This window comes from Betta splendens, chromosome 16 (genome assembly GCF_900634795.4).
Source record: "Betta splendens chromosome 16, fBetSpl5.4, whole genome shotgun sequence".
Classification (NCBI taxonomy): Eukaryota; Metazoa; Chordata; class Actinopteri; order Anabantiformes; family Osphronemidae; genus Betta; species Betta splendens.
The window spans coordinates 12,080,351-12,103,265 of record NC_040896.2 but is presented as its reverse complement, the minus strand read 5'-3'; the positions used below and the strand labels follow the sequence as shown (position 1 = coordinate 12,103,265).

At 47.6% G+C, this 22,915-nt stretch overlaps 5 protein-coding genes across 10 annotated transcripts; 3 read left to right on the top strand and 2 right to left on the bottom strand.

Moving 5' to 3' along the window:
* Positions 1 to 73: 73 nt before the first annotated feature.
* atg12 (ATG12 autophagy related 12 homolog (S. cerevisiae)) lies at positions 74 to 2,080 on the bottom strand. Its single transcript, XM_029128599.2, has 4 exons — positions 1,947 to 2,080; positions 890 to 1,026; positions 738 to 800; positions 74 to 328 (listed from the first exon to the last, which is right to left on the bottom strand). Exons 1-4 carry the CDS (start codon positions 2,038 to 2,040, stop codon positions 269 to 271), a joined length of 354 nt encoding a protein of 117 aa, XP_028984432.1. The 5' UTR covers positions 2,041 to 2,080; the 3' UTR covers positions 74 to 268.
* On the top strand, positions 2,079 to 3,816 carry isoc2 (isochorismatase domain containing 2). The gene is made up of 7 exons (XM_029128598.2): positions 2,079 to 2,218; positions 2,375 to 2,450; positions 2,529 to 2,653; positions 2,748 to 2,960; positions 3,305 to 3,375; positions 3,461 to 3,578; positions 3,667 to 3,816. Coding segments are annotated over exons 2-7 (594 nt in total). The 5' UTR covers positions 2,079 to 2,218; positions 2,375 to 2,449; the 3' UTR covers positions 3,733 to 3,816.
* Positions 3,817 to 4,016: 200 nt separating this feature from the next.
* Positions 4,017 to 7,580, top strand: foxj2 (forkhead box J2). Of its 2 annotated transcripts, none has more exons than XM_029128587.3 (10): positions 4,017 to 4,274; positions 4,562 to 4,917; positions 5,001 to 5,075; positions 5,149 to 5,259; positions 5,333 to 5,485; positions 5,566 to 6,025; positions 6,099 to 6,212; positions 6,320 to 6,418; positions 6,501 to 6,845; positions 7,150 to 7,580. In XM_029128587.3, exons 2-10 carry the CDS (start codon positions 4,594 to 4,596, stop codon positions 7,260 to 7,262), a joined length of 1,794 nt encoding a protein of 597 aa, XP_028984420.1. In that variant the 5' UTR covers positions 4,017 to 4,274; positions 4,562 to 4,593; the 3' UTR covers positions 7,263 to 7,580. The 2 variants fall into 2 exon arrangements, with proteins under 2 accessions (XP_028984420.1, XP_028984417.1); XM_029128584.3 differs by having other exon boundaries at positions 6,317 to 6,418.
* A 2-nt stretch (positions 7,581 to 7,582) lies between these two features.
* On the bottom strand, positions 7,583 to 16,009 carry epn1a (epsin 1a). 3 transcript variants are annotated; one of them, XM_041067725.2, is made up of 13 exons: positions 15,868 to 16,009; positions 14,132 to 14,284; positions 13,875 to 13,998; positions 13,372 to 13,530; positions 13,012 to 13,140; positions 12,656 to 12,776; positions 12,405 to 12,562; positions 12,202 to 12,273; positions 11,346 to 11,429; positions 10,887 to 11,166; positions 10,139 to 10,303; positions 9,674 to 9,916; positions 7,583 to 9,433 (listed from the first exon to the last, which is right to left on the bottom strand). In XM_041067725.2, the coding sequence occupies exons 3-13, from the start codon at positions 13,941 to 13,943 to the stop codon at positions 8,967 to 8,969; spliced, it is 1,947 nt and encodes a 648-aa protein (XP_040923659.1). In that variant the 5' UTR covers positions 13,944 to 13,998; positions 14,132 to 14,284; positions 15,868 to 16,009; the 3' UTR covers positions 7,583 to 8,966. The 3 variants fall into 3 exon arrangements, with proteins under 3 accessions (XP_040923659.1, XP_040923660.1, XP_040923661.1); XM_041067726.2 differs by having other exon boundaries at positions 12,405 to 12,544; XM_041067727.2 differs by lacking the exon at positions 12,202 to 12,273.
* Positions 16,010 to 16,380: 371 nt separating this feature from the next.
* On the top strand, positions 16,381 to 22,197 carry sbk3 (SH3 domain binding kinase family, member 3). 3 transcript variants are annotated; one of them, XM_029128589.3, is made up of 5 exons: positions 16,381 to 16,522; positions 18,009 to 19,266; positions 20,116 to 20,260; positions 20,614 to 20,816; positions 21,175 to 22,197. In XM_029128589.3, exons 2-5 carry the CDS (start codon positions 19,261 to 19,263, stop codon positions 21,946 to 21,948), a joined length of 1,128 nt encoding a protein of 375 aa, XP_028984422.1. In that variant the 5' UTR covers positions 16,381 to 16,522; positions 18,009 to 19,260; the 3' UTR covers positions 21,949 to 22,197. The 3 variants fall into 3 exon arrangements, with proteins under 3 accessions (XP_028984422.1, XP_028984421.1, XP_028984424.1); XM_029128588.3 differs by having other exon boundaries at positions 16,386 to 16,522; positions 17,270 to 19,266; XM_029128591.3 differs by having other exon boundaries at positions 16,388 to 16,522; positions 18,993 to 19,266.
* The last annotated feature ends 718 nt before the right edge of the window (positions 22,198 to 22,915 follow it).

Here is a 22,915-nt window from a genome sequence, read left to right as displayed (position 1 = left end):
CAGCTTATGAGCAAATGAAAGGACTCTTCCTTGTGCTTTTCCCTAATCAACACAAGCACTGTGCAAAGCCAAATCCTGTGCTCACTAAGTGTTTATTTTTGGGTGCCAAAAGCAAGCTTAAAACCACAGAGGGGATTTACATTGTCACAATAATTTATTTACATATGTATGTACATACAAATAAAAAGAAAACAAATGGCAAAAATAACATCTTGTATACACTCGGAGGATGACTGTTAGAAGGGGAGGAGGTACAATGGAAAGCAGTTTAACCCCAGGCTTGAGATTTACAGTAATGTAGAACCAGCTTTCCGTGGCTGCCAAAACACTGTAAAACAGAGATAGAGAGGGAAGAAGTGTTAAATGAAACAGCAGCACAGAGAAAACCACTGAACAGATCAAAGATCTCCAAAATGTTAAAGAAGCACAAGTATTGACTACTGTAGACATTAACTTGTTAAGCACCGAGGGGGGCTGTTCACTCTAAATTATGGACTAAACTGTGCCTTATAAAGAAATGAATGGGCAGACGGCATGAGTCACATACAGTAAGGCTTCCGTGTGTTTGCCCCCTCTGCTGGTCAGAGCTCGTCTGTGGACTGAACCAGCTTGACTCTAGTCTAATAATAAGAGGTTATCTCCTAAATGCCTCCACACGTGGCCTGATAATCTGTTGCCCCACAGTATTAGTGTCTGATTCAGGTATTAATCAAAAGTCATGTTACTCATGTACTCACATCAAAGAGCACCCCTACTTCTTGATCAGGAGATGGAGCAAAAGACTGGTTGACATAGATGAACTAAAAAAAGAAAATGTGTTACTTTAAAGGCTTAAAAAAACTAAAGCAGGAAATTAATAAATAGTAGATAGAGTGACTTGTTTCCTTACCAGCTGTTCACTTGCATCCATTTTGAGGAAGCGGGAGATGAACTGAGCCAGGGACTGTACGGTCCTTCCTCTGTCCATGGCCCACTTCTTGGTTTTCATTATAGGAGTGTCTCCCACTGGCTTCAGCAGCACGTCAACTGCAAGATGGAGAAAATAAAAGTGAAACTGCCGCCTCAGCCCAGGCAAATCTTGACTTGAACTATTGCTTGAAATTAAAGTGGTTGTGCAATCTATTCATGTATTACCCCTGTGATTCAGAGACTACTGCAGATTTATGAGCTTTTATGAGAGGCCAGTAAAGTTGAGGTAGTAAAGTGCATCTTCTGTCTCTCTATGTGGCCTATGAAGGATGTCGAACAATGTTTGGTTTCACCAACACTGTGTGTACAGGGCCTTTATTTAGCTTTCCAGACACACTGTTTCAGTTGATGTTCATGAGACATGCACAATTATAAGACAAAATGCGGTATTAGTAAAAGAGTGTAATTTAAAAACGCGTTACACCATATCGCTATGATATCATAAACTCAGCGTTAGAGTTAAATATTACTATATTTGTCAACAATTACCTAAAGAAATATATATTGGGTGCTCGTAAACAAAAGAGTCAATACATAGAATAACTGAAGGCGAACCTTGCGAACTGCAGTGACAGTACTGAGCTAACCAGAGTTCATTTGTTTGGATCTAATAACTATTATCACTTCCACAATACATGCAGCTTGTGTGCACATTACGGCAAGATATATTTGGCAAGTAAAAATAACGAGAACGCAGTCCATAATAATCTACATTATATAAGGACAAAATATGTTTTGGCTTTTCTCCGACGTTAGCAATAACTTTAGCTCTTACCCACACTACCACGTGTTAAAAAGCCAAGTTTTTATTGGCTAAAGAAGGTCCATACGATTTTCCTATTGGCCAAACTGTCTGTCAATAATCACCTGCGTCACACACCCGGAATTCTTTCTTTAGTAATAATAACACTGCTCATAGACTAGTTAGCAATATTCATTGCCTGAGCATTACGCGGGTCTCGATCTTTCGCCCTTACTTTTTTTCTTTTCCTCATTTGTCGCTGAGTCATCTGGCGGTGGCTGCGATTCTTCCTTTTGCGATTCTGTTGGTGACTCTGCATTGTCAGACATCTTCAGATACCACTTTGGGTTAGCTAGCTGGGTTGTTGTACCTACCCACACGAAAACTAGCAATTACGAGCTCCGATTGGTTGAAAGTAACGTCAGTCACATTGAGATTAATCCTATTGGTTAATGTAGATCTGGGCGGAAGGAAGACTCAAACTTGTGGCTGCTTAGCCTCGGCTAGGTTAGTTATGATATATCATACTAACTAATGTAATTCCTTGCTAATAATGGTAGTTCTACTGCTAACCTTGTCATATACAAATGAGTAGAAGATTGAATCGATTATTTTATCACTTGCAAGACTGCCGTAAGAATTCCTAAATACTCTATTACACAGGCGGTGTCACAGTGTCAAGACTGCAGCTGTCTACGGAGTCGCTTCTGGTCACGTTTGGACCAATCACTCACCAAGAGTAAGTCAACTTTTAGGTGTTTAGGTTACTTCAGCATCTAGACAGAAAGAAAGTTCATAATTGTGATTTGTCTTGCAGTGGCGAAACTTGGCAGGCTGTCCACTAAAGACGCGGTGCTATTCCTGTGTGACATGCAGGAGAAGTTCAGACCCAATATCTTCCAGTTCACCAACATTGTCAACAATGCGTCCAGATTGCTCCAGGTTGATAAAACTCCCCTTCATGCACAGGTCTCCGTCTTGTTAAGTCAAATCATTCATCATTCCCAGATTAAGTCTGTGTGCTCGTTCCTCACAGGCCAGTCGTATTCTGGGCATCACCCCAATCTTGACAGAGCAGTACCCCAAAGGTTTGGGTCCCACGGTACCGGAGCTGGGAGCAGGAAACCTAACGGCTCATGCCAAAACGTCGTTCACCATGATCACAGAGGAGGTGGAGAAGGAGCTGCAGGCTCTGGGGAACCCCACACAGGTCATCTTGTGTGGCATAGAGGCACACGCCTGCATCGCGGTAAGATGACACAACGTCAATAACCCTTCCTGCATCCTACGACGCATCACTACAAATAGAAGCTCTCTGTTTGCATGATTATATTTATTTAACCACCTAAAACTCATAGAGCTTAAGATCTCTTTTCCAAGGGTGACCGGACCAAGAGGTCAACAGCACAAGTTATAAATTAAATACTGTCCAATGGACTCTCGTTGCCTGGTGATAAGTAGAGATATAATAAATACTGCACTGTTGCTTATTTGTTATTTTCATGGCTGTTGTTGTGTTACATCCTTCAGGCCTGGTGTGCCACAGATCTTTAATAATCATGATTCTTATTTATTTCTGCCTCTTTTCCCCAGTGTACAACATTTGACTTGATTGAAAAGGGAATAGAGGTTCATATAGTGGCTGATGCTGTCTCATCCAGAAGGTATCTGCTGCCAATGCCAACATTAAATGTAACACGTATACTGTTCAGCTTGTGTCACATCAGACCTTTGTATTTTTGTCTGCAGCCAAACGGACCGATTGTTTGCTCTGTCCCGCCTGAAGCAGAGCGGAGCGTACCTAACCACCACAGAGGCTGTTCTACTGCAGCTGGTTCAAGATGCCAAACACCCCAACTTCAAAGAGGTGCTCCTCTGTTTAATGTCAGAAAATATATTTTTTGAAAAATGCACAATTTCACAGTTTAATTCAAATGTCCAATATTGCTACCCAGATCCAGAAGCTTTTGGCCCATCCGTCTCCTGACACCGGTCTCCTCGCCTTCTTCAGCGCTCTGTAGCTCAGTCTGCGTCACACCTACTGTACAGGATTTCACAACTTTCACCAGACTTTAATGAATCAATAAAGTGACACTGCTAAAGTTCCCCGGTGTGGTTTTTTCTGTTCTTGTCCCTAAACCCTTCAAATTCAAACATGTTCCTCTGCTGAAATCTGGCTTGACAAGCTTATAGCTGCATAAACATCCAGTTCAAGCAGTTAAAGGTGGGACAACGTGTGCATTCAGGGCAGGACCAGCCCACGGAGGCGGGTGCAAAGGTTGATGTCACAGCAGGGGAGGAGTAAGTGACATCATTCTGGTAAAGGGAGGGGAAGGACGGGGAGAGAGAGAAAAAGGAAGCTCTCCGATAACTTATTGTGTATATTTTTAAAAAGTTTTAAAGTCTCACAGACCAAGTTATGATTTGATGCAGCTGGGGATCAACATGCTGAGGAGACGGATCTGAATGGGACGACGGACACGCGTTTGCAGCTGTGCATATCTGATGACATAATCCAGTATGAACACTTTGAAGGCCTTGGGCCTCGAGTGATTATAGGAAGGTAAGCAAGTCACTCTTCTTCCAAAGAGAACAGGGAGTGTAGGTGGTGTCATAAACCTTATGAATAGACACATTCATGCAATGTCTGCTCGCCAGTGGGTAGTTTTTACAGTGAGAGGTGTCCGGTGTCTTAGCTCACTGTTTTGTAGTTGACGTTGGTTGGAAATACAGGAACAGAATAGTTTACAGCATTACATTACAGGCGGCATGGAATCTACTACGGCATGTCTCAGTATTCAAAGTAAAAAAAGGACAAAGGTGATTACGTTGTTGCTCCTGATCCCTCAGACCCTGAACAGAGAAAAAAGACGAGACGCACCATGTCCTCCGACCTGGACTCCAGCCTCACCAGCATCGACTGGCTGCCTCAGCTGGGGATCAGCAGCCTGCGCTCGGGGAAGGAGCGGGGGGGAGGGGGAGGGGGGGACAGGAAGAGGGACAGGGGCAAAGACAGGGTCGACTTTCTGCCGGCGCTGCCGGACCCCTCCCCCTGTAGCTCCAAGGGGAAGCCCCCTCACAGCTACGCCACGCTCATCGCCATGGCAATAGCAGCCTCCCCCGAGAGGAAGCTGAGTCTGAACGACATCTACACCTGGATCAGCGACACCTACCCTTATTACAGCCGGGCGGGCCGTGGATGGAAGGTGCGTCTCGGGGCATGTTTCAGATTTGGGGTTTGGTGACCTATCGCACGTTTGATCGACCCGTAACATTGTGTCTCTGACAGAATTCCATTCGACATAATCTGTCTCTGAATAAATGCTTCAGGAAGGTTCCTCGACCGCGGAACGACCCCGGCAAGGTGAGCGGTGACACACGGAGAAGTGTTATCGTCGGGATTTAACTCCAACACCGCCGTCTATTTGTCCTTCAAGGGCTCCTACTGGACGATGGACGGGCCTGCGGAGGTGAATCAGCTGCGAGCACCTAAACGGCCCCACCCGGAGGAGGAGGAGGAGGAGGGGGAGGGGGAGGAGACGCTGGAGGTGCTTCTGTTTCTGTCACAGTTAGTTTTCACATTCCGCATCTGCGGTAAACAGTAACACAGAACCGTTTCAGGTGCCGCAGCATCAGGGGAGCGACAGAGGCCCCTCCCCTCATCAGCCGCAGGCAGCCCCCCGCCGGGACCCCCAGCTTTTCAACCCGGAGCCTCTGGATGGTGTCCAGCGGCAGTCGCCCCATCCTGCCTCCCTGTCTCCTCCCCCACGCAAGGTACCATCACCTCCTGCCTCGTCAGCGTCTGTGCTCGTTGAACTGTGCCTAATGTAACATCCAGCCTCTCACCTCCACAGCAGCCGTCCCCCTACATGCCAGGCCCCGTCTCCAGTCTCCCCGTCCCCCATCCATGCGTGTCTCCTCCAGCTGGGCTCCCGGACGCGGCCCCCATGTCCTCCATGACTTCCTTCCTCCATCCTCATCCACCTGCCCCCGCCTTCTCCACGCCCACGGCGTCCACTCCACCCATGTCTGCCGTCCACATGTCTGCAGCTCCTCCGGCGGCTCCTTCTTTCTGTGACGCTGCTCCGTCCTTTCCGGTCAACTCGGGGCCCGTGTCCACGTTCCCCGAAGGCGTCGGGGGCCACACTAATCCCTCGGCGTCCGCCGCCCCCCCGGCCGCCGCCGCTCTCCCTGCGGTCCCGCTCAGCTCGGACTCCTCTCTGCGCTTCACCTTCGACGAGCTCAACCTACCGGACCTGTACGCGTCCTTCAAGTCCCTGGTGAAGACGATGCGCGAGAGAGGCGGCTCCCAGTGTAAGTGTGCACAGGTACATACACACACACACAGTAGGTGGGAACAATCAGGCTGACGGGTTTGTGCTTCCAGCGGACGGCGCTCCGTTGGTCGGGACGAACAACGACACTACTCCACTCCACACTCCCACCCTGCTGCCGATGTCTCCGCGCCCCGAACCGGTACCAGAGCGCGTTGCACAGTACGGTAAGTCCAAAGTGACCCGATGAACCCACAAATGCTTGGATTGTGTAAAAATAAAACATATAAAAGTGGAGTTGTCGTCTAAAGCCCCCGGTCTTATTCTCCAGCAGTGCCACCTGATTGGTTCAGTAACCCAGATTCTCTAAAAGAGAGTTTCCGCATTGCCAGCAGTCTGGACTGGGCCAACATAGACCTCTCTGGTCACCCAGGTCTGAGCTCATCACAAAAATACATGTACTGACTCTGTTATTGTGGTTCATCCCATCACTGAGCGTTGCCTGGTGTGTCCAGACCTGCTGGAGAGCATGCGGCAGGCGGAGCTGTGCGACTGGGCACTGGACCCCGCTCTCTTCACCTCCCTCTGTGACTCCCTGAACCGCTTCATCAGCTTCACTCAGAAGGGCATGGCTCCGTCCGGGAGTAACTCCCCGCTGGCCCACGGGCCTCACGCCGCTCAAGCCCCAGCGTTCAGCTCCAGCCCGGCGCCCACCCTCGCCAGCCTCACCCACCCCTCGCCGCTCCCCTACCCTCCGATGGCCTCCCCCGCCAACGGAGCTCAGCCGCCCCGCAGGGCCCTGCACATGCAGGGGCCAAGCTTCCCCAGGCCCCAGCTCACACAGCCTGCAAACACAGCTGGTAAGTCTGGCTCCAAAATCAACTTGATCGTTGGAATGTTCAGGCAAATGATAATATATGATGTAATATAAATAATGAAGCTGGGGATGATGTCTTCCTGGCATTCAGCAGCAAATAACTATGCCTGGTAATATCCATAAGCCACTATGAAGTTATAATGGCAACACGTATCTGTGAAGATGAGCCAGACAGCTACAGACATCACTTGCTACATATAATCAAATATCCGCAACACAAGTGGTTTTAACAGATTCAGTTCCTTTTACTTGTGCGCTCACTTAGCCCGTGCTTCTTTCAATTTCAGCTGGGATGCAGCCTCAGCCCATGGCCCCTCCACAGCGGCCTCCACTGAAGAGCCTGCACAGCAACAGCGAGGAGATCCAGGACGACTTTGACTGGGATTCTCTGATCGTTTGACCCACATCGTACGGAACGTTCCTAATTGCTGTTCAGGGTCGTGCTCCCCAGACTGCACCTAGAGCCGCCTTCCTCTGTTCATCTTGAAGCGTTTCTGGGATCCAGTCACGACTCGGCTAAATGCCGTATTTAGTAGTAGGTTGAAATATTTTTTTTTCCTGTATTCATATGCTGTAGAAACCTTTGCTGAGCTTCTCTTTTGCTGTAGTCGGCTGGGTGTTCATTAGATTGGTGAATATGTTTATAAGCTACAAACAATATCAGTTTATTCTTGTCACCGTTCTGTCCAGCAGTAAAGAAAAACACTGGCTATCAACACGTCCTGTGTTTTGTTTTATTTCATAAATTTCTTTTTTCCATTTTCTTTTCAAATGTGAATGTTCACAGTCAACACCACACAAAATTCAACCATACCCCATAAGAGATTTTTTGTTGATATAAAATAACAATAAATTCATCAAACTAAATTAAAATAACAGCATGGAGCATGTCCCATTTTTGTTTCATTTCATTCATTGAAATAATTGTCCTTTACTTTATTATCTTGAAGAAGCATCAGTAGGTCTCCCTCCCCAGAGGAAAGCAGATGAAATACAAGGTCAGCGGTGCCCTGAGACACCTGTGCACCAGAGATCCATATGAAATGTGGCATGGGGAAGAAAAAACAAACAAAACAGCTTCTAATGAACATAATCAGGGCGAAATATGACTGGGACAGAAAACGTGGTATCCTTGGTAATACCGCATTGCAATCCCAACTTTACATAGTATTAATACAAGTGACAATTTTTAAAATCAAAATACCATTTCACAGAAACAAGGATCCACCCAAACACATCATTGTACATTCACAACTGAGCAGTCATTCTCTCATTCACACACACACACACACACACACACACACACACACACACACACACACACTTAACATGCCATCAGTTTCCTCATTATACCACAGATGTCAGAGCTCTCTTTAGTTTTCTACAATAATGAAGAAGAAAAAAAATAAGCACATGATTTTAATGGCATCATCATGTTTAATTTTCCTTGTTTATTTGTTTCCAAAAAAATGGAAAGAAATAAATTACATTTAACATTAAATTAAATTAAAAAGTGAAATAGTTGAAACAATTTGACCACACTGTGCCTGAAATGTTAAAGCAGGTTTTTCAGTCCGCATCTGGAGTTCATTGAATCCGTCATGCACTCATTTCATGATTTTGTGATTCAGTGTTCATCTTCGTTCTAGATTGAGACCAGAGGAAGAGGCAGGTACAACAGTTTCTCTGTTCAGTTTGTTAGTGGCTATGTTCCCTCTCCCTCTTTCTCAGTGCAGTAATAGAAGAATAGAGTTGAGTGGCACTACTGAAAAAGCTTTCTGCTTCTGACTTACCTTCATATCAACCGGGACTGAAAAACAACACAACATGAAAGACAGAATAGAACAGACGATGATTAAAACTAAATAAATAGATCTCCATTTACACCCAAAAATAAACTATAATGAAATGAAAAGGAACTAAATGTGGAAATTTAATCTGAAATGAAATAATGCTTTTGAAGGAAAGATTTTTGATTTTTTATATTTTTCTTTAAATATAGAGATGTAGACATTTCTCTTTTTGGACATGACTCGTGTTAGGGGGGGCAGCAGGTTTGACAGAAGAGGTTTAAACAGGTGAGCGAAGTAGTGGCGACACTTCCTCAAAGAAGAAAAGGGTTGGTGCTGGCTCCCGTCGTCCCTCCACTTCCAACTGATCCTCCAGCCCCCAACACTCCTCCGGTTCCACCGGGCCCACCCAAAATCAACTGAGGAGGTGTTGCAACTCCAGGCCCCAACAGAGCTGAGCCAGGAGGTGCCATAGGCGAGAGCCCAGTGTAGGGCATGCTCATAGGGCTGGGCTGCATCATTCCCAGGCCCATCCCTGGAGCCCCCATACCCACACTCATTGGCCCCATGCCCATTCCTGGTTGCACCATGCCCAGCATGGGATTGGGAGGGACGGGACTAGTACGGAGCCCACTCAAACCAAGAGATGAGGGCTGGGGTGAGATGGAGGTCATGGGTGGGGCCATGCCGAACGGATTGGAAGAGGCTGGTGTTGGTGAAACACCCCTACTGGAGATGGTGCTTCCTGGTGTCACAGCCATGCCAGGAGCCGGAGATGAGCCTGAGAGTCAGAGATGAGCATTAGAATACAGACAAAAAGGTGTTTATTTTATTGCAAACTTTTATTTTTGCTTTTTCCTTTACTCTTTTGCATCTTATACTGTTGTTTTCAGCTGCATTTAAATCAAGAAACTTTGATCTCATCTCATCGTAGTAATAAAGGCTGAATCTTAGTTTTGAGTGTATAAATCCTCCAGTCATACAGCTAAGCTACACAGCCAACCTGGCGGCTGTAACTAACCTGTGCCTTGGAGGAAGGGGTTGTGCGCTGATGAGGAAGAGATGGAAGGAGGAGGCGGCTGCTTGGGTTTGGGTTTAGATGACACAAGAGAATCAAGATCCACCAGTGCTGCGTTGGGGCCAAGGAAGGACTCGGGCGTCTTACGAACAGGAAGTGAAGAACCAAGAGATGAGAGGTCAAATGGCACCGGTGAGCCTGTACTATCACCGCCTCCGGTTGAGGAGCCTCGTCGCTCTGGGTCTCCTAAAAAAAAGGGAACAAAAACCGCAGATAAGGAACTGAAGGAAACTATTACCTATTAAATTACATTAGGAAACTGCATCACAACACATATTAGAGGATGGTGAAATGTAGGACGAGACAGCTGTTCCATGTGCACTTGATAAATCTGTGCCTGTTTGTGTAAACTAACATGTACGAATACCTCAGTGTGTGTGTGTCCGTGCAGCATAAGTGTGAATATACCTGTGCCATTAGTTTGTTTGGCGGTGCCACTCCAGATGTCAGAAGTGATAGAGTCAGTGGCAGGGACGGGCCCATCCCTTGCCCAGGGATCTACTGGCCCCCCCGAGGAGGAAGTGCTGGGAGGCACTGGGGGACCCCAGGGGTCGGCACTGGGGGGTGTAACAGCTACAGGGGAGGGGAGGAGATGCAGGGGAGGGGAGGGTTAACACAACACCATACAGGTAGAAATTGATATGAATAAGGGGGGGGGGACAGGAAGTTTGGCTGGGTCCAACAGTGATGTTTCTCTCGTTGACCTCTCCAATACAACTGGTTGAACAAATGCAGGCATGTTATCTGCCGCCTTACTTTTACATATTTGTTCTCTGAAGTTCAGTTGAGGTGAAAGAGAGATAATAAAAGGCTACTGTATAAGAGGCACAAGCAGGTAAGAGAAGAGAGAGCTTGGTTGAGACACAGCCACAGCCAGTCCTGAGCAGAAACAAGAGGAACAAAATCCCTTTAGACAGAGGGTAAATGGACTGAGCATGCTTGCTTTCCTCATTACAAACTGAAAGCATGTGAGCCTATGAGAAGGTGCTGTATGGGGGCACAGTGACAAGACACAGAACGTGACAGGGCTATTATGAACAGGAAATGGAATGGTGGAGTTAAGAGTAGATGCTTTCACATCCTCTTTCATCCGCAGCTTATTAGAGTCTTGAACACTTTGGCCAGAGTCTATGTGACCAGTGTATTGGCCGCTTACCCGAGTTTCCCCAGGGATCAACGTTGTTAACTCTGTTAGATGTCTCTCCCCATGGGTCTGGAGGAGGGGCTATAGTGGGTGCAGCTCCCCCAGCCCAGGGGTCAGAGGTCGTTGGCGACGTGGGTGACGCCACACCCCACGGGTCTGTCGGGGCTGGACCCCATGGGCCCGAAGAAGCCGGGGCGGGAACTGTGGGTGGTGGAGAGGCGCCAGCAGAGCCCACAGTGGCTGCAGCCGGAGTCCCCCAGGGGTCCACGGCACTCAACTCCATCAGAGCGCTCTTTAAAAAGGAGAACAGTACAAAGTTAAAACTCACTAACAAACTTGATTTTGATATAAAACTGACCACCATCATATAAAACAACGTTTCGACTATTGCAGTGAGAACATTGGAGCACAGTGACGACCGGAACCACTAAAGAATGTCGTTCCAACAGTCAAGTAAACACGAGCACTCACCTCCTCTGACTTGGGCTTTTCTCTCTTGCTCTCCTCAATGGCCATCTGGAGTCTCAGGTCGTCACCCCTGCGCAGTCGTTCCTCCTGCCAATCACACACACTGATGTGAGTTTCACACAGCAGACAAGCTCATTCAGTACCTGCGTTACTCACTTTAATTCAAGTTTCACAGAAGGATAAGGTTAATAGACAAACAAAGAAACAACTTTGGATAAAGCAACCTAATAACACTGGTTATTGTAAGAATAGGATTGATTGAGCCACATTGAGACAGAAAATGCAATGTACTCCACTGAACTGGCTTATTCAGTCCTTAGTCATTCCACTAAATACGAATGGCATCATCCTTTAAATACAAGTATATGAATGAAATCAGTCAAGTGCAGTAGAAACAGACAAAACACATTAACTTGGTAAAACCAGCAGTAAGTGTTACAGACACGGCTCAATGCAACATATCTGAGAAAGCAAAGGGAGGAAAGAATCATCAGTGTTCACAAACCACTCAGGTTTAGGTAGATCGGTAAGGACATGTTTGTCAGTCACATGCAAATTCAAAAATATAATTATAGTCAATTGAAGGATAATTTGCTGCGCCATCACAAAAATGTGAAAAGCACATACTCGCTTTCTAAAGTGCCAGCACTATGAAAAATATACCAATAATTAAGTTACATTCAACTATAATCAATTGATCCAAGTTTATGTCAGAAGCAAAATGGCAAGAGCATCATTTAATTTTCTTGATTGAGCAAAATATATGTATATATAAGTATTTGAGACAGCCCAATTGAGAGAAAGACAGATAGGTGATGACTGGCTGGCCAGTGAGCTGGGCACACTCTCTGCCCCTGACCTTTTGGTGGATCTCTTTGCTGAGTGTGATTGCATAGCGGAGCTCTGCATCCTCCAGAGGGTCCGTGCTAGGCTGGGGGAGGTCAGGGGTTACATGGTGAGAGCAAGGCTAGGTGAATAATATCAGTATTGTCCCTCTGCAGTAGTTAATTATAGGTAGCAGTGACCTAGATCTCAGAGTGTCCAGCAGGCTGCTTTTATTACCTGCTCTGCTTCTTCTTTACTCATGGCCAAAGCCAACTGGAGCTGCAGGTCTTCCTCTCCAGAGCTCTGGGGCCAGGCCTGCTCCGGATCTGCCCCTCCAGAATGGGAGCCCAGCGACAGGCTGCCGCCAAGGCTGGGCGCTGAGGGAGCAGAGGAGGCTACAGTGGAGACAAGCTTGTCTTAGGTCATCACCTCCTCTGGACTAAAGGGTTTTCAGTACAAACTGAATCTGTTTAATGTGGCCAGCTCACCACTGGAGGTCTGTGCCATCTTTTCTTTGGTTTTGAGGGCATGGATCCTCTCCTCTCTTAGTCTCTCTTCATCTTTCAGCAGCGTCACAAGCTGTTTAGCTTTTTCTCGCACATTCACTCCCTTGAAATAAAAAAAAAAGGCATAAGCAGAATACTTCATTCTGAAAATTAGGGGACTGTTAAATACTTGAGGTGATACAATGTTTTTTTGGTGTTAGTTACCACTTCTCTTGTGTAAGACAGTGCTAATATTTAAAAAGGTATTTATGGCTTGGCTTCACTGATTTATACAAAAGGTCAAAGGTTAATTTTCAAAAGTTACATTCAGCTTTGAGGGCAGAGGTGTGCTTGTGTACCTGGTCTTTTCCATCCCTGTCTATGTACTGAAAATCCTTGAGGGTCTGGACAGCGTATATGTTCTCTCGACACTGTTGGGCAACACGTTCTGAACCCGTCTTAATTAGGTACTCCATAAGAGTCATAGCCTGGTGAACACACAAACATTAAAGCAATTGATCTGTTACCACCCAATTACAAACAATTAATCCATTCAACCTGTTGTAGTGAGTGTGATTTTTACATCGACAGAATAAAATGTGATCTATTGTTTTATGGTAAAATGCAATTGTAGGCAAAAAACCTTCATATTATATGATTCAGAAAAAAACTAAAACTAATTATGCACAATACGAATATATGCTTCACCAAACACACACCTTGTATACATGTCTCCAGTTCTTGCCGTGGTCGTTGAGGCGCTTCCATACCATGCTCATGATTTCCGAGAAGGCAACAACATTGTAAGTCAGATCTGCAATCTCTGACATCAGAGAGCTGCTTGGGCCCCATGGATCATTGGATGTCGCCTCTCTAACCTGAACAACACAGTGAGGAACAAAATTCAATTTTCCCATCCAAACTATGTGATATGAATCATTTTGGGCCATCACACTGGACAAATCAATGACCCACATTGTCCCAGGCATTAATGACAACGGATTTAGAAAGCAGGAGAAAACATATTGAATCAATATTGATTCAATTAGCTGGTTCTCTGTGTTCAGACCAGAGAGACTATGAAGATGATATTTAAATAAAGATTTCAGATGATTAGCAGCCACACGCTAACATGTGTTTCAGAGATACATCGGCCGCAGTTTATTGTAGAAATTTAGTGAATGTAAGTGTGAAAAACAGGAGCAAAACAAGAATCCACAACCTTGATTTCAGCCTCTGAATAGTTGTGGACGATGTTCTTTACTTGTCGCCGTAGCGATGAGGTCGACATGGCAACGGCCGGACCGTCAAGCTCTGTTGCAATCTGAACAGCAGATGGAGAACAGCTGTAAAGCATAGTTAATACAAAACAAACTGTCACAGATCAACAGATCCAACATTTTAGAAGTTAATACAGCTAATAAAGAAAAAAAGAGCTAAAAGAGAAAAAAAAGGATGGAGAAGTAGAGTCATACTCACCTGTTACACAAGAACGATGCAGAAAACGGCTCCTTCCTCTGAGTATCCTTCCGTCTGTGGCGCCACTCATTCACGGAGTGCTTTGTCTCAGGTTGTCGGTGTCCTCCCGTGGCAACATTGGGTCGCAAAAGCACCGACACAGACGGATGGAAACTATGGAACAAAATTGAGATCAAGTAAAAAAAAGTTAAAAACGGATGCATGCTGACTTGTGATTATGTGTACATGACAACAGACAAGCAAACCTTATACAAGGAATAACTCTGGAGTCCCCATCATAAAGTAGGACAAAGCAGATATTCAGCAACACGAATCACATGGTGTGCTGCTGATCTAAACACAATTGATAATCACAGACAACACACAAAATATGCTCAAGGGAGATAAAAGTCTTTCTAATTTAGGAAGAATTAGCAAAGATTATGAACAGGAACTATTAAATGGTAATGTTCATAACACACTTTATTCACTGTGCACATTTTAACTCGTCAAACTTTGTTGATTCTTGTGTGTGTTTAGATCATTTGGGGACTTCACATCCTGCAGACGATGTAGTAAATGCTGTATTCTGAACTGATTTTTGAATTATGATATGACACGTATCCATTTACTTTGTTTACTTTTATGGAGAGTTTGCCCTCAGCGCCTTACTGCATGACCAACAGTGTGTGTAGTAAATAATGTGAAACGCAGAGGGTCACACTCATAGAAGTGCAGGTTAGCAAACAATAGCTTCATAAAAACGCAATACGCCATGACATTTTTGGGACGTACAGGTGGGTAGAGCACTGCAGCAATGGGCCGTGCACGTCGGTCCCGTCAGCTATTAACGAAGGGTTGGGTGCAGGCCGAGCGCGTTATCAGCTCATTCAGAGGGAAACATGGTCCAGTGCCATAAATACAGGTCCATGTTATGACACACACTTAACACAAACATCCAGGAGCCATCCTGTCGTCCTGAACTGGGGGTCTAATGGCATGTGGAGAATGAGTTTGTCGCACAGTTTGGGATCCCTCAGTCCCGACGGCGCATTGTTTGCGTTTCATCGCTTACGCAGCAGACTGGAACACTGTTGCTGACGAGATGCATCCTTTCACCAGCACAGTAGGCGCGTTCACATACACAGAGCACACATGCTTTCACATCAAGGAGCACCAGTACTAATGCAGCATCCCTGAAGATGCACCGGGGGCTCAGTGATGGCTGTTCAACCGAAGGGACTCCTGCATCTCCTTCCCTCAGGAAACAAAAGGGAGGAAAGTAGGATCTCTGTGCATTTATATAAAAAAAGAACAATCTGCACATTTCACTAACTACATTCAAACAAATACAACTGTTGCGCTGTGCATTGTTCCAGTGGTTTAAATGGGGCTGACCCGTTCAGCCGAACCGTATGTCAAACACACATGAAACCCCGTTGCACAACCCAACATAAAGCAGCGGGAGAGTTCAGTTTCCTGAAGCTCTGTACCAAAGTTCACGCCAACTAATCTTTGATAAGAGGCCGTGACTTTTGTACATGGATCGCTGGCGTCGCTGCATCTAATCTCCACACTTCCAGGAATCACAAGAACAGAGTCAGGTTTTAACAACTCACACCAACTTAAGTTTAAACTCTTACGTGATGGAAAGAAATGACACACTTCCTCACGCAGACTGTTGACGACCGTTTATCGAAAGTGAGCTGATGTCAGTGTTTATGAGCAGCTCAACGACCCTCCCTGCTGGTACTTACAGCGTCCGACGAAGCGGTGCCTCCCGTCCGGTGTGTGCAGCCCGTCACACCTAAGATAGCTGAGGCTAGGCTAAAGCGGAGCTAGCAGTCAGTCACCGACAACAGCAGCTCGAGCCTCACAATGGGCGTCACACAAGTCCACCACGGCGACACATACACAACCTGCGCCGCCAAGCCGCTAACGTCAAAGGCAGGTTTATGAGCCGAGCCGCTAACGGTCGCCCGGGAACGTTAGCCGGTCAACCTTTAAGCCCAAAACAGCTGCGGCGGCGCCAGCGGTTTGACAGCAGGTCGGGGGGTAAAGTGGGAGCAAAGTATAAACAGGCACCGGGAGGGCGCGCGCAGCCCCGAGTGAGCGGCGAGTGGCGCCGAGCACGGGCCGCCGCTCCCGCCCCTGACCCCCGCGCGAGTCACACCGGCCCCGGAGCGAGGCGTGAAGGCGAGCGCGCGAGCTGCCAGCGGCGCCGAGCGAACCGGAGCACTCGCTGCTCCGCCTGCTAGCGGGGAGGCACTCGGCTAGCTAGCCGCTGCAGCTTCCAGGACCCCCGGACGGCGGCCGCTGCGACGGGGACGAGCCCCGCGTCGAGGGCGCCGCGCAACGCACGCCTTCGACCGAGCGGCAAAACGGCGACGGGACCGCCGACAACGCGTCTCGGTAAATAGACGAAACAAACGTGTACTGACCCTGTTGTAGCTTGAATGTGCGAGGAGATGGCCGAATTTCCGCTTCCGTTCTCGGCTACAGGAAAGACCGCACCCCCCCGAAGCCTTGTTTTCCTGGGTGGTAGTAGAAGCCTCATGAATAATTAATCTAGCCTTTAAACAGACAGATTGAAGAATATAAATACACACAAATCTATTTTTATTATTGATATTAAAGGGGAACCTTCATTGTTTACAGCTTAAATCCCCATTTAATTATTCAGACTGTGTGATGTTGGGGATGATTGTTGTTGCCCTTTTATTCTGATTCCATAGTTGTTTTAGAGGTTTAAATTAATGAAACGCACTAGGACGAACTAATACACAGAATAGAGTAAAGTACTATCACTAGCACTACTACTACTATCATCATCACCATCAATCAAACAAACCTTACACCATCTTTATCTTCATCAGACTTGTTTTAACTTTAAATTGAGTTAGATTGTTTCCCTGCAACAGGCACATTATATTATCACCTGCGAACATAAAAAACATTTTTCTTCCTGAAATCAGACATGTTTTTGATTGTTATGACTCACACTGTCCACAAAGAGGCACCACTGACCTAAGATTCGCTTGCGGGGATCCCATAAATAAAACACGATAAGCCCCATAGTTCAGAACAACACAGTAACAGATGGCATGCATGTGCGTTGCTCCCCTTTTATCTAGCATCACTTTATCCCTTTATCTTTAGCTTCTCTCTGGGGAGGAGGGGCCTGAAGATAACCCTGCAACTGTACCACTGTAAAGTATCGTCTGTGTGCTTTGGAAACACTAATCTCATGTAGATCAACTAAAAAGTACAGGTGACAAGCATAAACAACATTTGGACAGGTGTTGTTCTGCTGTTATGTCACTGAGAAACTTTACATAGTATTCTTACTGGTCCTCGGCTGTAGTGTTTTCCACCAAGGACTTTAAATCCATATTTCAATCATGTACTTATAACCAGGCATGTTTGCCTCTTCCCAAAACATAATTTTTGGTAATGTATTAGTTTGCAACAAGAAAACACATGATTTACAAAGTGTAGTGCTTCCAGAAAAAAAGAGAAAATAGATAACTTGCTTTTATTTTGCTTTGTCCAAACAATCACTTGCTGAGCGGCGTGTCCTGCCTTGATGCTTCAGGGGACACTGTTGTAATGGCTCGTCATCAGGGTGGACTTCAAGGTCACCCTTAAAAGAACTGGCAGTTCAAGCACAATTGAAGTTGGCACCCGAACATTTCAAACATGGGTTGTGTCTGTTTTTTGTACTGATGAGGTCAAACGTGAGCCGTCTGAGCACACGGACACTGCTTTTACTTAGCAAATGAAGAAAAAAAAAGTCCCGCCCATTTTCCTTTTGCTACTTTGTGCTTTATGTTCTCAAGCAAGTAAGTATTCTGCCTTTTGACTGGTTCTGTGACATCTGATGTTTGTGCTTAATTAGCAGAGGCTTGTGTGAAGTGTTCTTAAAAAAGTGATTCTTGGCATCGTTTCACTGGAAGCAATAAAGCCGTGTCCCGGAGGCCGGAGGGGTGAAGCTGGTTGTCACAGCAGAGGCCAAACGACCCTATGGTGCAGTGCGATCTTGGCAGTGGCCAGGCTCAACACAGGCGTTATAGTAACCGGAGCGGCCAATGTTTGTGTTACATAACACACTGCCAGGACAGTGACAATGATAGTCACTGAGTGGGCTGAAAGAGGAGGAGACTATCAAATCACTGCGAGATGGAGAAATGTTCTGACCCACGGCTGGTGATAAGTGGGAAACAGAGCCGACATGTGTGGAGCAAGGTGCAGAAGGAAGCAGCTTTGGCCGAACAGTCCGTGAGTGATGCAAATATACAGTTGGAAAGAAATAAAGAGAGGTGGAGATGCATTCAGTGGGAAGGGAGATGAATATGAAGGTGAAACCCTGAATCGACAGCAGAGGCGATGATGAAATTTAGGGATTCGGGATGTTGTGTGTAATAAAACAAGGAACACGTGGAAACAACATTCAGTGATGTTGCGTAACAAAGGGGTCGACGTGCTCCACGCCACCTTGTAATCCCAGTAAGAGTCGGGGATCATGAATACAGCTTGTTGGCCAATTCTGATCGTTCCAGCATACCTGTTGATTAAACGAGGAATCCTACACTGTGGGGGGAATTCACTGACTCAGACTGGCTGACAGGGTGAGAAAGAGAAGGAGGCATGGAAAGACAAGGGGGGAGGAGAGGGCGGCGGGTATTTGGCTGCGAAGTGAGTGACAGCTGAGGAGAGGGGAGGGAGGAGAGATGGGTTAATGTGGCCTGGCCGACTGACAGATTGGACGGTGGGATGTTAACGTGGTAGCGGAGGAGAGAGAGGCACAGGCGGAGGGGAGAGGGGGGGTTCAGAGGTTTGAAATACCTCGTAACTGGTTCACGCGTATTCGCCAACATAACAGGCAGGAGGGAGAGTTGGCACAAGAGTAGGAAAAGAGAGGGAGAGCGTTCAGTGTGGCCGCGTCTCCTGGGAGGAAGCACATAGTCGGTGTCCAGGTCTCCAGCACACATCCAGAAGCAGCCTCTATATAGCCGCCGTGCCGCTGCAACGGAACCGAGGAGGTCCAGTCGTCTGCCGGGCTCAGAACCACGCTGCACTGACAGCAGCTCGTCAGGACTTCAGGGCCGGAACCATTGGAGACGACGTGAGGGGAGAGCAGCCGGCACACGATGACAGTGAGTACTGCACAACCACCACAACAGCCGCCACAACAGGAGGGTACGGTCACAAACATCAGGACAGAAATAAGGGTTCAACCTGCAACAAATGTGCAACTGCGCTTTATGGTGGTGTGACGTGGAGGAACAGCACAAATGCATTAAAGGCCCTGAGGCTCCAGAGGTTGGTGCACAATGTCGCTGAAAGGATTTTAAGCTTGTCATGTTGAGCACTTCAGACTTCAAGAGGCTCAGGGATCACTTGTTGCTGTGGCCAAAGGCAATTAACTTTTACAGGTTTGATAAATTCTCACTTTATGGACAACAAATGGAAGAAATTATAAAATCATAAAACCTGCATGGGGATGTAAAATAAATAAAATCATCAAAAAATTATAAAAAAAGTAATTATATACTCATGTAATTACAGCATGAGTAGAACGAAGAGCAGCCGACTAATGTAATAGAGTGATATAACTGTAAATTGTGCTAACATGCCGTGAATGAAACCCTAGTATGTTATGAACCAAGGAATTTATTACCGGGCTTTATCTTCAAAACTGTGACATCTCCAAGATACTACACATCCTGGACAGTGCGTCGTCCTGTTTCATCTCCTCGATGTGCATTTGAATCCAAACGAAGAAGTGTTATCTTCCATTTTCTGCGTAAGTTCTGTTGTTGTGCATCAGCGGCTGACGTTGACCTTTCGGAGGCAGAGGTGAAGTCCACGTCCCACAGGACCTGACACGCTGGTTTTAGAGACAGGTCCCCAGCGTGGGAGGACTGGCTGGAACCTAGTAATAATAATAGTCAGTTTTGTGCAGCAGCTCAGTGGTTCCGTGTTCTGTTCCACGCTTTCTGCAGACCGCAGCCCAGGAGCTGGATGAGTTGGCGTACCTGTCGGCCCAGTCCATGCCCAGCCTGAAGGTGTCCGAGCACTTCAAGATGGTGAAGCTGCTGGGAGAGGGATCCTATGGGAAAGTCATGCTGGCCGTGCACAGAAAGCGAGGTGAGAAAAAGAAAATGACACCAAGTGAAGTGGGTTAAATGGGCGAAATAGATGAAATGGTGCCGCTCCATTTCCGTGAGCTCAGGTTTCGATGCTATGTGTGGTACCTTATAGACCGGGCCGTGTTTTGATGGTGCTCATTAAGCTTTTACGCCCATGTTGCTGTAATGAAGTGCCCTGGGACATTTTCTGGGCTCCAGTTACAACCAGGGAGGTGTCGCAGCGAAACGCAGCCTCCCCTGAGGGGGAAGTTATATTTGTTTGCAGTGTGAGTGATGAGCAACCCTCGCATTCCTTCAGTGATGGCAGTTGTTGTAGTTCTCAACACGTTTCGCCTTCGCCCCCACCTGCAGGAACTCCTATGGCTCTAAAGTTCTTCCCCCGCCGGTCCACCTCGCTCACCTCCTTCCTGCGTGAATACAGCCTGTCCCTGTCCTACTGCACCCACCCCTCTCTCACCCGGGCTCTCGGCATCTTCTTCTCCACGCCCACCTACTACGTGTTCGCCCAGCAGGCCGGCCTGTACGGTGACCTCTACAGCGTGATAGTGTCAGAGGTCAGTCCGGCTGCCTTGAAGCATGCAGTGTGTATTTAATGTCGCGCCGCGCTGCACGTCTGCAGGGTCGCCTTCTTTGCACTTTCGCTCCAGGAAAAGCTCGACACGCTCGATAACAGCTCCCAGATCAGTCTCCTCTGTGTTTGTGCCACTGCCAGAAACATAATGTACTGATAAGAGCAGGGGCCCCCTGCTGTCGCTGCATGAGGGGAGAGGACATGAGGGAAAGCAGGGCTTCCACTGACGCACATCGAGTTTAAGTTCTAACACTCACTCACTCACGCTTCATCGTCGCTGCAGCTCGGAACAGGTTGTTTTCACATTGGGCCGCCTCTGATTCTGGCGGTCTCTGTTTCAGGTCGGCGTGGATGAGGAACGCGTCCAGAGGGTGATGTCGCAGCTCAGCGGCGCCGTCACGCACCTCCACTCCCTGGGCTTCGTCCACCGCGACATCAAACCCGAGAACGTCTTCCTGTGCGACGGCGCCTGTCGCTGGGTCAAACTGGGCGACTTCGGCCTGGCCCGCGCCGCCGGCGCCACCGTCCGGGCCGTGTGGTACGAGTCGCCCTTCTGCACGCCCGAGGTGGAGCCCGCAAAGGAGGCGGAGAGGATGCAGCGCGAGGGGACGGAGGAGGAGCTGGAGGAGCTCTGGATCACGGTGGAGGCCTGCATTGACAGCTGGGCTCTGGGCGTCCTCGTCTACTGCCTCCTGACCGGCTGCTTCCCCTGGGAGGAGAGCACGCACGACGACCCGGGCTACCGCAAATACAAGCAGTGGTTCGATGGCGAGGCCGAGAGGGAGCAGGAAAGCAGCGCGGGCGGGCGGCGGCCGGAGGAGGACGGGGACATTTACGCCATCATGCGGGAAAAGCACAGAGACAATCCTCCCCCCTCCCAGTTTGAGGGCCTCAGCCCGCTGGTGATGACTCTGCTGAAAGAGCTGCTGCACCCCGACCCCAAGCACAGAGGCAGGCCAGAGGAGGTCCTCAGCTACCTGGGAGGGCCGTGGCTGCTGGAAACGGAGAGGGAGGCGCAGAGGAAGGCCGAGGAGGCCGAGAAGGAGGCCAGGAAAATAAGAGAGGGGGGAGGAGTGGAGGAAAAGCTGGTGAGGGAGGGAAGAGGGGAGCGATAAGCTTATTTTAGAATCCATTAAAGGCGTGTTTTTAATGACTGTGATGTTTATATTCAAATGTACAGACTCTAACAAGCTTATACAGATGTATTCATATTTTTATACATATTATTACTAAGCACAGTTTTTAATGAGTCTTCTGCACATAAATAAGAGTGGGATTTGTTTGTATTATATTGATTGTAAAATGTATATTACAATTGTGATAAAGTTGTGTTTTGTTTATATAAACTTGTTAAAACATTGAAATTGTGACATTATTTACTGGTACATTTCTGAGACCCTTTATGTTCTGTAGCTCACACCTGCAAACAGCTACAGTGTCAGTAATGGAGGTCCAGTGTTTCTGCAGACCCGCTCATAGCGTACGAAGCCGTGAACCAGAGCAACCTCTGACGCGGTGGAGCGACAGGCGCTGCAGCTGCGCGGGAGCGCGTCTAAAATTGGCCTGAACAATACAAGCCGACAGTGATAGGAGCGCGCTCTTCTTCCAGGCTCTGGTTGTGCGATGAAACCCCAGGCGCTGCGTCGGCGGGAGGCGAGACGCCGCTCCGGCCCTCGGCCTCCCCGTAAAAACGGCTGGAGTTGTGATTTTGTGGTGATGGCCGTCACGCACGAGTGTGGAAAAAAACACCTGAATCCATCTTGGAGCGTTGCCCTGGGGCCTTAACTCTCCCACAGCCCGTGCTCCGGGTCTCAGTTTCAAGCTGGAGCCGGTCCCTGTTGGTAGCAGGCTGCTAATGTGCAGCAGTGGCTGGTGTGTGTGTCCGTGGTCCCAGCGCTAACCCCCGCTAAGGGCCACTCCAGATGGACTTATAAATAGAGCCCAGCCCCATCTATTTACACACCGTGCACATCATCACCTCCCTCTGAAGACCTGTGTTCTCCGAGTCAGGCGTCCTGGGGTCAGTAACAGCACGATCGACTCCATCTTCTTCATCTCCTCTTCCTCGTTCGTGACCTTGAT